Source organism: Microtus pennsylvanicus, chromosome 2 (genome assembly GCF_037038515.1).
Source record: "Microtus pennsylvanicus isolate mMicPen1 chromosome 2, mMicPen1.hap1, whole genome shotgun sequence".
NCBI classification, from domain to species: domain Eukaryota; kingdom Metazoa; phylum Chordata; class Mammalia; order Rodentia; family Cricetidae; genus Microtus; species Microtus pennsylvanicus.
This window is the reverse complement of record NC_134580.1, coordinates 105,913,925-105,930,951: the sequence shown is the minus strand read 5'-3', so window position 1 is coordinate 105,930,951 and position 17,027 is coordinate 105,913,925. Positions and strand designations below refer to the sequence as shown.

Sequence of the window (17,027 nt, the reverse complement as noted above, 5' to 3'; positions counted from 1 at the left end):
CTTTCAGGGGCCATGCCTGGCAGCAGTGGTTGCCTATACTAAAGGTAGAAAGGGATTACTCCTCCGCTGTCCAACCTGCCTCCCCTACCCCTTCCTCTCTCTCTTCTCTCTTTTCTTAACTCCTACATCCCTTTCTTTAGCTGGCTTTACCTTGGAAACCTGGTCTCATTGAGAGCTATGGGATGAATTGTGTCCTCCCCTATCCCATTTGTAGATTGAAGCCATAAGCCCCATATTTGCAATGCGACCTTGTTTAGAAACAGAGGCAACCAAGTTAAAATGGGGTCATTAAAGTGGACCCTAATATAAATGATAGAAGTCCTTATAAGAAGGACAAACCTGGAGACAGATATGTACACAGGGAGACTTCATGCTCGTGTAAAAATGACATTCACAAGCTGGGGCAAGAGTCCTGGACCAAAACCTTCCATTGCCCCCATCAGAAGGAGTCAACCCTGGCAGCTCCCTCATCTCAGGCCTCTATCCTCCAAAACTGTGAGGACTTAGTTGTGTCACAAATGTCCTGAGACAGTGCTCAAGGCTCAGAAAGGGCTGTCTGGACACAAACATCCATCTGGAGGTGAAAAGTCACCAGAGAGCTGATACCTGCACAAGTCTAAGAAAAGAAAAGTTGAGACACCCATTGGAGACTAAGCGTCTTTGTCACTAAGCAACTGAGAAGCTGGGAGATAACAATATCAATGTATGGTCCCCTGGCAGTTTGGTTTCCTGGAGATGAAGGTGGTTAGATTCTCCTTGGCTGTGGTGGGGGCTGGAGGACCCATGGGGGGTATCAGCCAGCACAGAGGAGGGTCACCTGAGGACTCACCTTCTTTATGCATCATATCAATAGCTGTCACCCCTGGATACAAGTTTCCATGCTCATCCCTGATAGGAACGATGAAACAGTGGGGCCCTAAGAAAGGCACAGAGACAGGACCTTAGTAGGCCTCCCTTTTTCACTGCTGTCGAGACAAAGTCTCAATATATAACCCTAGATGACATAGAACTCACCATATAGATCAAGGTGGACTCTAATTCAAGTTAATCCTCCTGTCTCTGCCTTCCAAGTGTTGGAGTTACAGGAGTAAGCTACCATCCCGGCCCTAGATGACTCCTTGTGAAGAATAAACCTTCAAGCTCTGTGTGAGGGCATGTGTCTTTAATACCAACATTTGGGAGGCAGAGATAGGTGGATCTCTGTAAGTTCAAGGCCAGCCTGGTCTACATAGAGAATTCTAGAATAGCCAGGCTACCCAGTGAAAAATAAAAATAAAAGAATAAAACTTCTTCTTCTCTGGAGCAATATGACATTGTTACATTCCAAATCCATTGAGTTCTAGGCACTGCACACAGCAGCAACTAATGTCAGCAAATTTGGTCACCACTTTTCTATGGAAGATAAAGTTAGTACATATTTTTACAAGACAAAACTGGCCCTGTGAGGCCCGTTTTCACCTGATGGGAAAACAGCAATAACAAAGAGGATTCTTTCATGTTGGTAACAAACCTTGTGACTTTCCCTCAATGATGAGCTGGGCGAAGACGGCAGCACAGTTCCCGTCCATGGCGTTGCCGATGTACATCTTCTGGGCATCTTCACACGGCGTGTCAATCACGAACTCCTGCACAGAAGAGGAAGCCACAGAGTATTTGCCTCCATGTGGCTCACTTGAACCCCTAACTCAACACAATGAAAACCTTAAAACAGATCTGCAGTGTCAAGAAGACTCAGGGGCTCCTGGGAAGCCACTGTCTTAACTCTGAACTTTGTGCTGTCTGTCAGTCTGCAAATGTACTTTACCTCCATCTTTGCTTTGACGGTGACTGGAAATGGGTTTTAGTTTCTGGTGCGTAATTCAATCAGAAAAATAAGCAGCCAGAAAATAAAAAACACCAATGATAGCCTTTGCTGGAGAGGTTGTGGAGAAAGGGGTACACTCATCCATTGCTGGTAGGAATGCAAACTTGTGCAACCACTCTGGAAAGCAGTGTGGCAGTTTCTCAGGAAATTCGGGATCAACCTACCCCTGGACCCAGCAATACCACTCTTGGGAATATACCCAAGAGAGGCCCTATCATACAACAAAAGTATATGTTCAACTATGCTCATAGCAGCATTGTTTGTAATAGCCAGAACCTAGAAACAACCTAGATGCCCTTCAATGGAAGAATGGATGAAGAAAGTATGGAATATATACATATTAGAGTGCTACTCAGCAGTAAAAAACAAGAACTTCTTGAATTTTGCATACAAATGGATGGAAATAGAAAACACTATCCTGAGTGAGGTAAGCCAGACCCAAAAAGAGGAACATGGGATGTACTCGCTCATATTTGGTTTCTAGCCATAAATAAAGGACATTGAGCCTATAATTCGCGATCCTAGAGAAGCTAAATAAGAAGGTGAATCCAAGGACAAACATATAGGCATCCTCCTGAATATTAACCTTCATCAGGTGATGAAAGGAGACAGAGACAGAGACCCACAGTGGAGCACCGGACTGAAATCTCAAGGTCCAAATCAGGAGCAGAAGGAGAGAGAGCACGAGCAAGGAACTCAGGACCGCGAGGGGTGCACCCACACACTGAGACAATGGGGATGTTCTATCAGGAACCCACTAAGGCCAGCTGGCCTGGGTCTGAAAAAGCATGGGATAAAACCGGACTTGCTGAACATAGCGGACAATGAGGACTACTGAGAACTCAAGAACAATGGCAATGGGTTTTTGATCCTACTGCACGTACTGGCTTTGGGGGAGCCTAGGCAGTTTGGATGTTCACCTTACTAAACCTGGATGGAGGTTTCCCACATGTCAGGGAACCCTGATTGCTCTTCGAGCTGATGAGGGAGGGGGACTTGATCGGGGGATGGGGAGGGAAATGGGAGGCGGTAGCAGGGAGGAGGCAGAAATCTTTAATAAATAAATTAATTAAAAAAAATAAGCAGCCAGTTTCCATTCATTCATTTCCCATCTCTGTCGTTAACAGTGTCAGGCTGATGTGTGCTGTCTTCTTCACCCACTGGTTTTCAACATGCTAACTATTTCTTCAATTATCAATTTCTCTTATCCGACTACTTTATACTGTGGTTTCACCTTTTAAAGAACCCAACACCAAAACCTCTACAAGAGCTAGATGTGCTGACACAGACCCTAAGTTCAGTTACATGGGAGGCTGAGACAAGAAGACTATACATTCAAAAACTGCCTGGACCTCACAGTGAGTTTAAGGGCAGCCTAGGCAATTTAGCAAAGCCTTTTCTCAATATAAAAATAAAAGGATGGGCTTACAGCTCAGTGGTTGAATACTTTCTGGCCTCAAAGTAATGGGTTTACTCCCCATGACACACACACACACACACACACATGGGGAAGGGGGCACACAGGTTCTGGTAGAATGTATTTAGCTCTCCACATACCCCTCACCCTCAAACACCTCACCTATGAGGTGCCCATGAAAAGAGGGAGCAGCCCAATGACCCAGGGCCCTGGATGGTTTGTTTCTACACAACATATGTTTCACTTTGTCTTCCCTTTCTAGGTAAATCCCTTGAGTTCTCAAGCTTTCCACGATTGCACAGGCCTGGCCAGCCTGCAGCCATGATAAGAACTTTGTTTAAATCACAACCTATTTATTAAGAAGCCGAAGCCATGTGCTTGACTGCCAGCAAAACAGGCATCTGTGAGTTATTCCTATACTGCTTAGCATATCGCCCCAAAATAATTTTAATTTAGATTTTTTTTAAAAGGAAAAGAAAACACCCACCAAAGCCTTTGGCTGGTTGTCTCAGAACCTACTGTGAACATCTTACTAGTCAGTGAATGTAAAAGAGTCCCCAGGGTCCCAGACTAGAGCTACATGCCCAAGCCCTTGGTACAGAGACACCTTCAAAGGAGCCGTGGTCTTCTGAGGGGATCTTAGAATGCCCCATGCAGTTTGTCTCAGTAATAGCCAGTGATTCCAGCTCCAAAGACCCTGAAACCAGCTCCAGCCTGAAGAAGCAGGGACCACATGTAGGGTTGGTTTCCAGTCTCTGCTCAAACCTAGGCGTCTCTTTCCTACTAGCCGGTGAAAATATTGCCTTCAAGGCTCGGATCTCCCCACTCTTGCTCACCACACAGGTTTCTCTTAAACCTCTTCCCAAGGCGGTACCAACCACACTGCTAGTTCTGAGTACAGGGTACCTATGACAGGTCAGGGGCCCAGAGGAAATGGCAGAAAGCTGAACTGGCTACTTAATTGGAGTTGACAATGTAGAAGATATGATTCAGCTAAACCAACATGTTCTTGGTCACACAAGGATTATCTCAGATTTCAGATTATAAAGTGTATAGACTGTGCTTTCCCATCGGGCCAAGAAATACAGTCTCAAAGCCTAAGAAAACAATCTCTGACATCAGTTTGTACAGGAAAACCTTTAACATGTGCAGGGGCTTTTCAGAAAAAAATACGTGGGCGAGTTGAATCTCTTCAAGAGAAGTCTCTCGAGATTGCCCTTGGCTTATCTGGTCAGCCATAGCTTCTGGAAGCAGGAGAATGAATTCAAGGTTGCATGCAATGGGCACGAAGACAAAACAACCCATGTGCATGATGGGGAGGGAGAAAAGAGCCCTGGAGACACCGGGCTGCCAGGAGAGAAGGTGGGAGTCCACTTATACTGGTCCTCTACACATCTAATACACCCCGGGAAGAAGTTTGTCACTTCTGGCAAGAGACTCCATGTGGAAAGTTTGTATCAGCCAAAATGCTGGAGTTGAAACTGTAACCTAAACAATGCCCAGCATGTGTGCTGGTTACAATTATGATTACTTGGTAAAGACCAGCAAAATGGTCAAAGTTGCAAAGACTAAGAAATGTAAAAATAAAATAAAAAATAGGAAAGGAGAGGGCTGGGGAGATGGCTCAGTGGTTCAGCGCATGCACCGCTCTTACAAAGGAGCTGACTTTGGTTCTCAGCAGCCCTGTCAGGCAGCTCACAACTGCCTGTAACTGTGTAACTCCAGCTCCAGGACAGCCCACATCCCTGGGCTCTGAAGAGACCTGCGCTCACATTATATACATACCAACACACACACACACACACGCACACATGCACGCACGCATGCACGCACGCACGCACCATGCTCTTACAAAGGAGCTGACTTTGGTTCTCAGCTGCCCTGTCAGGCAGCTCACAACTACCTGTGATTCCCGCTCCAGAACAGCTCACATCCTGGGCTCTGAGGATACCTGCACTCACATTGTACACACACACACACACACACACACACACAAATGTTCATAATGTAAAATGTAAAATAAAATCTTTTTAAGTCAAAAAGGGCCAGTGAGATGACTCAGTCACTAATGGCATTTGTTTCAAAGCCTAATAACCTGAATTTAATTTCTGGAACCCTTATGGCAGAAAGGAGAGAACAGACTCCAGAAAATTGTTCTCTGACCTCCACATGAGTGCTGTGGTACATGCATGTGTATGCACACACGATAGATAGATAGATAGATAGATAGATAGATAGATAGATAGATAGATAGATAGATAACAGATTTAAAATAAAAATTAAAAGGCTTTGGCCATAGCCGCACTTATTTTTGCTAGTTAGCACAGAGTATGAAAATAAAGCTCTTATCTCACAGCTAACATACTGCTGGCTGATCTAGTCCCCTACAAATGAAAACAAAAGAACCAAAAACCAAAACCAGTAAGTGATGGAAGCAAGATTCATTTGATATGCAACACACTTTCAAAAGGAGAAATGTGTATCCAAGGGAGAAACCACCCCCTGCTGTGTCAGTCCCCTGCTGTGCCCCTCACCCCCCACCATCCTGCTTTCCTCCTGGCAGAAGTTCATGACTGATTTGTCTCTCTCCCACCCACTGGAGAGACAGTGCTCACCATTTTCCTCATCTGCAACTCCCCTGTCAGAAAGAGGCAGCTGCAGAGGCCCATCAGGTGACAAAATCATTTATGCTGTTTGGGGAAAATGGGACCAATGCAAGAAATTATTTTTTGTCAAAAAAGAAATTGAAAGAAGAAACAAGTAAGAATCGTGGGTGTTTTTTTCCTTCACAGTAACGATTGCAAGCCTGGGAAAAGGACAAAAGTGGTCAGTTATAACCCACAAGATATTGGGTCAATAACCCACACTCTTAAAGACAGTTCCATTTCAGCCTAAGACTCCTTAACTCTGCTACTCTGTCACTATAGTCAGGTCCCTAACCTCTGTGAGTCTTAGTTTCTATCCATAAAATAGGGACAACAAAGTTTTGTTGGCTGGTTATCTCAGGGCTTAGCTTAGTGCCTTCTACCACTTGAATTCTCTACTTGCAGGAACTGCTTAACCTTCTTAAAGGGAGTGCTGATGCGAAAGAATACAGGCAGCATAGAGAAGAAGCTGGGCCAGCATGGCAGGGCACAGTCCTTGCATTTCCCACAACCTGGGAGATCACTGACCGCTGCAAAGAATGAACATCAGGGCAGGGAAACTATCCTCTAAGCCACTGGTCACTGAATAGGGCATTCTCAACACTGGTCACTGAATAGGGCATTCTCAACACTGGTCACTGAATAGGGCATTCTCAGCACTGGTCACTCATCCACTGAAGATTTGTCAGTCAAAAAAAGCTTACTTTATTAAATTCTTGATTCAGAAAGGCAAACTCGGAGGAAATGGAAGAATAGAACTAGACACACAGACACTAGTGTAATGTCCCCTCCCCAGCCCACTCACAAACACAGCTACACAATACAGAATTCAGTTGTCCCTTTGTAGTCCTTAGGAATACCGAGTACCAGATAAGAAAGTGCAAAGAGGGTAACAGAATTCAACAGTGGCTTTCTTTATGGGTGTAGAGGGGTCCAGTGGAGAACTACCAAGAAGAGCTTCCACATTGCTTTGGTTATGGTCCATTATGGAGAAAGACGCCAGATTAGAAGGTCTTCACCAACATGTTTAATTAATAAGGGAAAAGAGGGCCAGTGATTGAGATGGCTCGGTGGGTAGAGACACTCACCACCAAGTCTAATGACCTAGGTTCAATCCCTAGTACCCACATGATGGAAGGAGAGACCTGAATCCAACAAATTGTCTTCTAACCTCACACACATACTGTGGCACACACGTGCGTGCACACTCACACAATACACACACACACACACACATGATGGGGGAGTGTCATACATCAATCTGTTGATTTTATTGGTTAAGCAATAAAGAAACTGCTTGGCCCTCATAGGTTAAAACATAGGTGGGTGGAGTAAATGAACAGAATGCTGGGAGAAAGAAGCTGAGTCAGAGGGTCGCCATGATTCTCCCACTCCAGGCAGACGCAGGTTAAGATCATTCCTGGTAAGCCAGCTCGTGGGCTACACAGATTATAAGAAATGGGCTAGTCCAGGTGCAAGAGTTAGCAGAGAAAAGGCTAGATATAATGGGCTAAGCGGTGTTCAAAAGAATACAGTGTCTGTGTAATTATTTCAGGTAAAGCTAGCCATGTGGGCGGCCAGGTGCCAGGGACGCAGCCCCGCCGCTCCTACTACAACACACACACACACACACACACACACACACATATTTTAAAGGGAAGGGGAATGAAGAAAATCAAAGAAAAGAGAAGCAAAGAACAAAATGGAAAGGAAAAGAGTAGAGTTCATCACATGAATAAAAAGGAGAAAAAGCAACACTACAGTGCCTTCAGGTTGTCAAGTAAAATCCATGAGTTAGGAAAACCACACAGGGACTAGGAGATGACTCGGTGGGGAAGAACACTTGCTTCTCAAGCATGAGGACCTGAGTTTAAATCCCCAGGATCCGGGTGAAAACACAGGTGAGACCCTATGCTGTGTTGGGCAGAACCAGGAGCATCACTGGGCCATGCTGGCTGCTAGCCTATCTCTGTCCAGATTCAGTGGGAGACCCTGTCTCAAGAGAATAAGGTAGAGCATGGTAAAGCAGGGCACTCTGCATCTTCTTCTGGCCTCCATATGCACAGGTATAGGTGCACATATACCACACATACACTCACATAACATCTTACGGTTTCTAGTGTTGTAAAGAGACACCATGACCATGGCAACTCTTACAAGAGAAAGCATTTAATTGGGGTGGGTTATAGTACAGAGTTTCAGTTCATTATCATTATGGTAGGACATGGTGGCATGCAGGCAAACATGGTGCTGGAGAAGGAGTTGAGAATTCTACACCTTGACCCAGAGACAACAAGAAGTGAACTGAGACACTGGTAATAGCTTGAGCATAAGAGACTTCAAAGATCGCTCCCAAGGTGACACACTTCCCCCACCAAGGCCATACCCACTCCAACAAAGCCACACCTCCTCATAGTGCCACTCCCTATGAGACTATGGGGTCAATTACATTCAAAATACCACATTCCACACCAGGACCCCTATAAGCTTGTAACAGTATCATAATGCAAAATGCATTTAGTCTAGCTTCAAAAGTCCCCATAGTCTATCATAGTCTCAACAATGTTTAAAAGTCCAAAGTTCAAAGTCTCTTCTGAAATTCATGCAATCTCTTAACTATAATCCCCTATAAAATCAAAATAAAAAAATCTAATCACATACTTCCAACACGTAATGGCACAGGATATACATTACTGTTCCAAAACATATGGAAGGAAGCATAGAGAGGAAATACTGAACCAAAACAAGATAAAAAACCAGCTGAGCAAACGCCAAACTCTGTATCACCATGTCAGATGTCAAAATGCTCTTCAGATCTCCAACTCCTTTCAGCTTTGTTGACTGCAACTCACCTCATCTCTTGGGCTAGTTCCACTCCCTGTTAGCAGTTTTCCTTAGCAGGTATCCCATGGGTCTGGCATCTCCAATATCTTGGGGTCTCCAAGGCCATTCAGGTTTCAACTTCACAGCTTTATGTAATGGCCCCTCCAGGTCTCCATTTAGGGACACTCATGACATCTGCCTGACCTCAACAACTTTGTTAGTCAAAGAGACAAATTCCATAGCCCCTTTCTTCTATCCTTAACTCCGGAACCAGGTGACTAAAGCTGCCATCTTCTGTTGCTTACTGGGACTGGAACATGGCCCTCCTCATTCAATTACATCTTCACCAACTTTCTCTTTTCAATGGTTTCCTTTGCAGCCTAAGCTTGGCTGTCTTGAAGTTGGATCTGTAGACCAGGCTGGCCTCAGAGATCTGCCAGCCTCCACCTCTGGAGTGCTGGGATTAAAGGTATCTACCACCACACCCAGCTCTAAGCTTTTCTTTAATTCCTTGTCCCAAGTTGGAAATTTAGCTGGTGGGATAGTTCCCTGAGGTCACCACTCCCTTTATTCCATTTCTTAATCTGTCTTTCTCCTTGAATGCTGGATTTAGCACCATTCCATTTCCTGTTGCCCCCTTTCTCCTCATATTTTACATTTTGTATTTTGCCTTCTTCAATTTACTCCCTTTCAGTATAAATCTTCATTAGAGTTATCACTAATAAACACGTGACACAGTCTATACTAGACTATTAAAGAGATTTCCTCTGCCAATGGAGTTAATCCACAACTCTTCACTTTAGCCTCAGGTAGACTCTTTGAACAAGGGCAAAAAGCAGCCACATTCTTCACTAAATATCACAAGAATGATCTTGAGGCAACATACTAAAATTATTATCCTCTGAAACATTTTGATCTAGGCCCCCACAGTTCATCAAATCACACTCAGCACCACTGTCTTCCATGTTCCTATTAGTATGGTCCATTAGACAATGCTTAAAGTGTTCCAAATGCTTTCCTAATACATAGTTCCAATGTTCATATTCCTTCAAACAAAAATATGGTCAAGCCTATCACAGTAATATCCTAGTCCCTGGTACCAACTTCCATCTTTTATAGCGTTTTTATTGCTGTGAAGAGACACCATGACCATGGCAATTCTTATAAAGGAAAACATTTAATTGGAGTTGCTTACAGTTCAGAGGTTTGGTCCACTATCATTATGGTGGGACATGGTGGCATGCAGGCAGACATGGTGCTGGAGAAGGAGCTGAAAATTCTATATCTTGATCCCAAGGTAACAGAAAGTGAACTGAGACACTGGACAAAGCTTGAGCACAGGAGACCTCAAAGCCCACTCTCATGGTGACACACTTCCTCCATCCAACAAAGCCACATCTACTTCAATGAGACCATACCTCCAAATAGTGCCACTCCCTATGAGTTTATGGAGGCCAATTAAATTCAAGCTACCACACACAAAAAGAACACTGCATAATGCAATTAATTTGCCCTCTATCCACATGAGTCCCATATCACTGGATTCAATCAACTATGTATTGAGATACATTTTAATTACATCTATACTTACTACCTACAGACAAGGTTTTATTATCATCGTTCCATAAATAATACAGTTTAACAGATGCATAACATCATTATTATAGTATTAGAAGTCATCAAAAATGATGTAAATAGATCATTTTTTATACAAAATGGAAGAGGTCTGGCAGGTCCTACACAAATACTATGCTACTTATAGAAAGAAATTGAGCATCTGTATATTTTAGACTTTTCAGAGGTTCCTAAAAGCTGTGATGTCCATGAATACTGAGGAACAGCTGTGACAGCATAGAGGACTTATCTCCTGATCAGAAAAATCTCAACTCTTGGTGTGCTGCCACGTACTCCAGGCAGAAACAGCAAAGACATCTCTTCCTTTCTTCATAGACTACTGTTAGAAGAAGAACAATGTGGCTAGTGCTGTTCCTATGGAAACGTTACGAGGGAATAACTAAAGAATACGTGTGCAGAGCTGTGTCCTGTTGGTGGCAGGAAGTGTGTAGCATAGGCTGGTATTGCTTCCAAAGGTTGAGCTCATGTCCATTCATAAAACAACCTGTTCTGAGCCTAAGCTTCCCAACCAGAGCACATGCTAAGGGTGTGGAGCCAGGGTCAGGACGATGGGGTGGTCTCTGCAGGTCCCCTATTGCAGGGAACCATGCTGAGGGTGTGGAGCCAGGCTCAGGATGATGGGGTGGTCTGTCCAGGTCCCCTATTGCAGGGAACCATGCTGAGGGTGTGAAGCCAAGCTCAGGAAGATGGGTGGTCTGTGCAGGTCCCCTATTGCAGAGAACCATGAAACAGGAAACAGATCCCTCACCTGATTGTCAAGGTCAAAGGTAGCCTCAGTCTGGATCTGTCTCACGTTGCTCCCGTGGCCTTTCTCGGTCATTGCAAACATCCCGGTATACTTCAACTCCTGAAATTTAGGAAATATTAAAAGGAAGTTAGATGGTCAGAGGAACTCTAACTGAAGACCTCAGGACACTAACAATATTAGCAAGGAAAGGAGAAGAAAGCTGGAAACAACCATAAAAACATATTTTGTTGATGTTTATTATGCATTTGGGAATATGGAAGATGAGCCTGGAAAGATGGTTCCACGGTTTAGAGCACTTCCTGTTTTGCAGAGGACCTAGGTTCAGTTCCCAGCACCCATGTAATAGCTTCCGACAATCCATAACTCGAGTTCCGGAGGATCCAACACCCCCTTCCAGCCTCTGAAGGCATCGCACACTCATGTGGTACAAAAACACACAGCCAGGTAAAACATCCATACACATAAACAGTTTTTTAATCTTTAAAAAAAGAATATGACAGATGTAGATGTAGTATGTAAAAAGATAGTCTTGAAATTCTCATTTGGGTCAAAATTTTTGCAGACTTGAATTCTGTTTTGTTTCTAATCAAACAGACACACAAAAGTAGTATGATTTTGTTTTTTTAAATCTCCATGGAAAAAGCTATCTGCTAAAGTAAGCATCATACCTTGAGTTGCTGATACCACTTGATAACATGTTCAGAACTTCCAAGATTGAGGATGGTACCGCCAAATAGGAAAGAAATGACTCCACTCTAGAAACAAGGACAGTACAAACAATGACGAGGCACAGTCAACAGCTTAGCAACAGCTAGACCCATTGGTCAAAATCCATTCAAGGATTGATTTAGTTGTAATATTTTGTGTTCTGACTAATAAAGCTTGCCTGGAGACCAAAGGGTGGATCTAGCCACGAGTTAACAGTACAGGTCTGAAGGGCTGTACAGACAGGAAGTGAACAGGCTGGGCAGAGAGAGGAAGTGATAAGGTGGGGTGTAGACAGGATCTCAGCCCTTTTCGGTCAAAGGAGTTGGAGAGGTTAAGAGATGACTGTGGTTGCTACTTTACTTCTCTGATCTTTCAGCTTTTACCCTGATATCTGACACTAGGTTTCCATTATTAAGACTAATTAGGATTGCACTTCAGGGTATCTCTAGGAATCCTTCACGCTACACAGGTCTTTCTCTGCCCTTTTTATTTGGGGGCGGGGGAAGTTGGTTTTTCTCAAGACAAGGTTTCTTTCTGTAGCTTTGGTTCCTGTCCTGGAACCCGAGTGCTGGGATTAAAGGAGTGCGCCACCACCATCCGGGAAAAATTGTTTGTTTGTTTGTTTGTTTGTTTTGTTGTTGTTGTTGTTTTGAGACAAGGTTTCTCTGTAGCTTTGGGGCCTAAACCGGAACTAGCTCTTGTAGACCAAACTGGCCTCGAACTCAGAGATCCACCTGCCTTTGCCTCCTGAGTGCTAGGATTAAAGGTGTGGGCCACCACCGCCCTCTCTGCCCTTTTGTAAGCCCTGAGAAAGTGTTACTGACAGGGAAAGGGGAAGAGGAAGGGGAGGTGGATGCAGGTTTAAAAAAGAGAAAGAGGAGAGGTACCCTAGTTTGATCCCTATCCATATGATAAACATTACAATCAAAAACAACTTGGGGGAGTCAAGGGTTTCTTTCAGCTTCTGGGTTACAGCCATCATCAAGAGAAGCCAAGGCAGAAAACTTAATAAGCAGAGACTACAGAGAAATATTACTGACTGGCTTGATCCCCATGGCTTTCTATTGCTCTTATACACCCCAGCACCACCCACTTAAGATGGCACCACCCACAAGGGGCTGGGCTTCCCAGGGTGGCACCACCCACAAGAGACTGGGCTTTCCAAAGTTGCACCACCCACGTGGGGCTGGGCTTCCCAGGGTGGCACCACCCACATGGGACTGAGCTTTCTTTCCCACTTCAAACATTAACCAAGGCATGCTGGACAAGCCAAATGGAGAGTTGAGGGTCCCTCTTGCCAAGTGACTCTAGTTGATGACAAGTTGACAGAAACACAAAGAGGAAGAAGAGACATCTAGACTCCACATGGAAGGAGTAAGGTGACTGGTGGCAGAAACAAAGGGATGGAAGTGTGTAGATATTTGCTGGTGTTGAGCTCAGCATTCCCTCTCTCTCCTGGCCACAGACTCTGAATTTCCCCTGAGGACCATCCTTACATGTGGCTTTAGGATGAGTGTGACCTACATACAGCTGAGCTACATCATCCCCAGAGCCATGAAGTTGTGGCTTCAAGAATAGACCTAGGATCTCAATGGGCCCCTTCCAAGTGGCCACCAAGACACAATGGAATCCAGAGCCATTGAGACCTGAGGCAGCTGATTGCCAGCTCACCTTGAGGTGGTGAATGAAGCCAGCATACAATGATGGGGTTGAAGAAAGAAGATGGCCAAGAGGTTCAAGAACTCAGGGCTCACTCACCAGTGGAATTCTTTAATGAAAATAATTAAATCTATTTTGCTTAATCAAGTTTAAACTGGATCTTTCGGTGGGCAGGAGGGGTCCATTGTACCCACACATTTGGAAAATGGAATCAATCCAAAATGATATTTTTTTCCTTTGTGTCTAGTTTTAAAGACAATATCTTACTCAAGTTAAGGCAAGTTGAATTTTCCTCTCCTAAACCTCTATGGTTGATGGTGAATGTATACATTATCACATATTTCTTTTCTAGATTTTTAACGTTTTCCTCTTCCTTGGGAATGGGAAAAACTAGAATATTTTTGTACATGCTTGAAAAGCTTCCATTCACTAGCTACGTTAGTAAGCAGTTAGGCCAGGATGGCCTGTGCCTTCGAAGGAGAGTGGCCAGTTCGTAGATAGCATCTGTGCCACTTCCACTCACACAACAAAGAAATGTGTGGGGACTTCCCCTCACAAAAGCAGTCTTCAAACAGCAGACAACAAGACCAAGTTCACGAGGAGTACCAGAGGGTTCCTGAGCTGGTGACCTCTGGCCTGACATGGTCACAGCAGTGCCTCCCAGGAGGAGCACAAACAGTTTTCTAACCAGAAAACTGAATCAGGCAGGTGAGTAGTGGTGGTGGCAGTGAGGAAAGGAGTGGAGAGATTCAGGGTAAATTCTGGAGACAAGTTGATGAGTTGGATTTGGGAAGAGAAGGGGTACTCTGGGAGTACCTGGTCTTTGGCTGAGTGACCGTGTCCATGAAAGCCCATTAGCTGTGATGGAGGAGCTTGCGAGAGTTGGCATGAACAGGGAGGAGTATCTTAAATGAAGATAGAGGGACAGAGATACTGCAACTGGCCAGAGATGGACATATATCCAGACTGTCGTCCCAGAAGACACTGTGTCCACTGCTGTAAAAACCACCCTATCTCCTGTCCCTAGTAAACCTCAGAGGCAGAACACTAAGAAGCCCACCTGTGTTGAGACAAACTGAGGAAAGCAGTTGAGACACCTTATGAAAGAAAACCCCAACTGCAAACATGCACTCTACATGTACTGTTTTGGGTGTCTCTCTCTCTCCTTTTTCTATAATCTGGAGAAGAAAAAGGATGGTTGCAACATCAGGAGTATGAAGCAATAACCACAGCATGCCCAGAAAAGGCTGGCAGCAGCCTCCACAGGTACCACTGGAGATGCCTAAAGACTGGCACCTGAGGTCAGGACAGCATCAAGAGCTGGCAGCAGCCTCCACAGGTACCACTGGAGATGCCTAAAGACTGGCACCTGAGGTCAGGACAGTATCACGAGACAAATGATGAGCCTTGGCCAGAGCCTCGACGTACACATGGGGAAGAGAAGGTGATTCTGTTCATCAGAGCAGAGTGCTTGTTGGCCTCTCCTCGATCCACCAATGAAGCCATCACCTGGTAGATAATTAACGAGGGCTCTGGGTGGAATGATAAGATGACTTAGTCAGCAAAGTGTTTGCCTTTTAACCACAGGGACCCGAGTTTGATCCCCAGAACCTCCATTAAAAATATGCAGGTGCGATGACATACATTTCTAGTCTCAATGCTGGGAAAGCAGACAGGAGGATCTCCAGGACTCGCTGGCCAGCCAACCTAGGCTACTCAGTGAGTTCTTGGCCAGTAAAGATCCCTGTTTCCTTTTTTTTTTTAAAACAGAGTGTCCAGGAGCTAGCAAGATGGTTCAGGGAATATTGTTGCCAAGCCTGATGATCGGAGTTCAGTCCCCAGTATCTGCATGGTGGAAGGAGAGAACTGATTCCAACAAATTGTCCTCTGACCTCCATAGGAACACCATTATGTGTTCATATTCTGTCTGTCTGTCTGTCTGTCTGTCTCTCTCTCTCCCTTTCTCTTCCCCAACCCCTCTTCTCTCTCTTTCAATACATAAACAATCTAATTATAAAAAATATGGCTGAGGAATGACACCACAGTTGTCCTTTGGCTTCTGTACACAAGCACGCATGTGCAAATGCACACACACACACACACACACATACTATCCACATCTCAAAAGGTTATACCAAGAGGAGCAGTACTTGGGAATGTATTATCCCTGCCCACTTCCTGTCCTGCTCTTTGCCTCCTGGTCTGCTGTGTTTTCGATTGTCTGCTATACACTCTTCCTGCCATGGCACCACCTGCTTCACCACGCCTTCTCAGCAACAAGCTGAAACCATGAACCAAAATAAATCATCCCTCCTTGTGTTGTTTTCAGAGGTATTTGGGTCACTGTGAAGCAAAAGTAGCTAACTTCCATGTAGGCTGATGAGAAAGCAGTAGTGCTCTCCATGATGTGACACATATGTAAAAAAATGAACAAATAAAAGCTTCAAGGGCTTAATTTTCAAAGCCAAATATTTAACTTATTTAAATCAATGAAGGCCATGACTTGGGACAATATAGGTCAGTCTCAGCAGTGATACCTAAGTGAAGAAAGTAAGTCACAGACATTTATGGTACTGTCTTTATAAAATAAAGACAAATGAAGCCTGAGTGAGGTGGTGCACACCTTAAATCCCAGCACTCAGGAGGCAGAGGCAGGCTGATCTCTGTGAGTTCCAGGACAGCCAAGGCTACACAAAGAAATTCTGTCTCAAAAAGAAAGAAGAAGAAGAAAAAAAAGAGGAGGAGGAGGAAATTAAGACAAATGGGAATAATCAATTAATACACTATCTATGAATTAATGAAAACAATATGAAAAAACAAGAAATGCATCAGACTGCACTAGTGATCCCAGCACTTGGGAGACAGAGGCAGGAGTTCAAGGTCAGTCTAGGCCATAAGAAAACTGTCTCAAAGCAAACAAAGCAAAAGGCAAAGAAGAGAGAATGAATGACAATAGTGAAAAAGCAGGAGAGCAGGTCTGAGGCAGCAAGCTCCACAGAAGCAGGACTGTCTGCCTCTCACCTTCACACAGGTGGCCGGGTCCACCATGCAGACCACTTCTCCCAGGGCAAGGCTTCGGCTGATGAAATTCTTCCTTCTTTCTTCCTGAAAATATAATAGAACTAATGTCAAGATTTACTGCTGATCTTCTGATCTTGAAATATATATATTTTAAATAATGAGTAATATACATAATACCTTCACGAAAAAAACAACACAAAGCAATTTTAAGTTAGGAAAGCGTCTCATCGCTCTTCTGAAAATAAATGTTTTCATCTTGTGTCAATGTGGCCTTTGGTCTCTGGCCATTTGGGTGTGGTATTCAAGAACTTTTTTCCTTTTTTAATCTTTCTTTTAAAAAAACAACATTTATTTAGGGGTATGTGCAACACAGTACATGTGTAGAGGTCAGAGGCCAACTTGCAAGTGTCAATTCTCTCCTACTGCGATGTGGGTCCTAAGGATCTAAACTGGGTCATCAGGGTGGGCAGCAAGTGCCTTTACCTGCTATTTCACCATGAAGAGCCC

At 44.3% G+C, this 17,027-nt stretch overlaps 1 protein-coding gene across 1 annotated transcript in view; it reads right to left on the bottom strand.

The window, feature by feature from the left end:
- Acoxl (acyl-CoA oxidase like) overlaps window positions 1-17,027 on the bottom strand; it is a 283,810-nt gene that overhangs the window by 225,087 nt on the left and 41,696 nt on the right. Inside the window, exons 3-7 of the mRNA XM_075962688.1 lie at window positions 16,521-16,604; window positions 11,801-11,887; window positions 11,133-11,231; window positions 1,511-1,625; window positions 830-916 (exon numbers count right to left, since the gene is read on the bottom strand). Of these exons, the coding sequence (XP_075818803.1) occupies window positions 830-916; window positions 1,511-1,625; window positions 11,133-11,231; window positions 11,801-11,887; window positions 16,521-16,604 (472 nt within the window). The remainder of the gene's footprint in view (window positions 1-829; window positions 917-1,510; window positions 1,626-11,132; window positions 11,232-11,800; window positions 11,888-16,520; window positions 16,605-17,027) is intronic.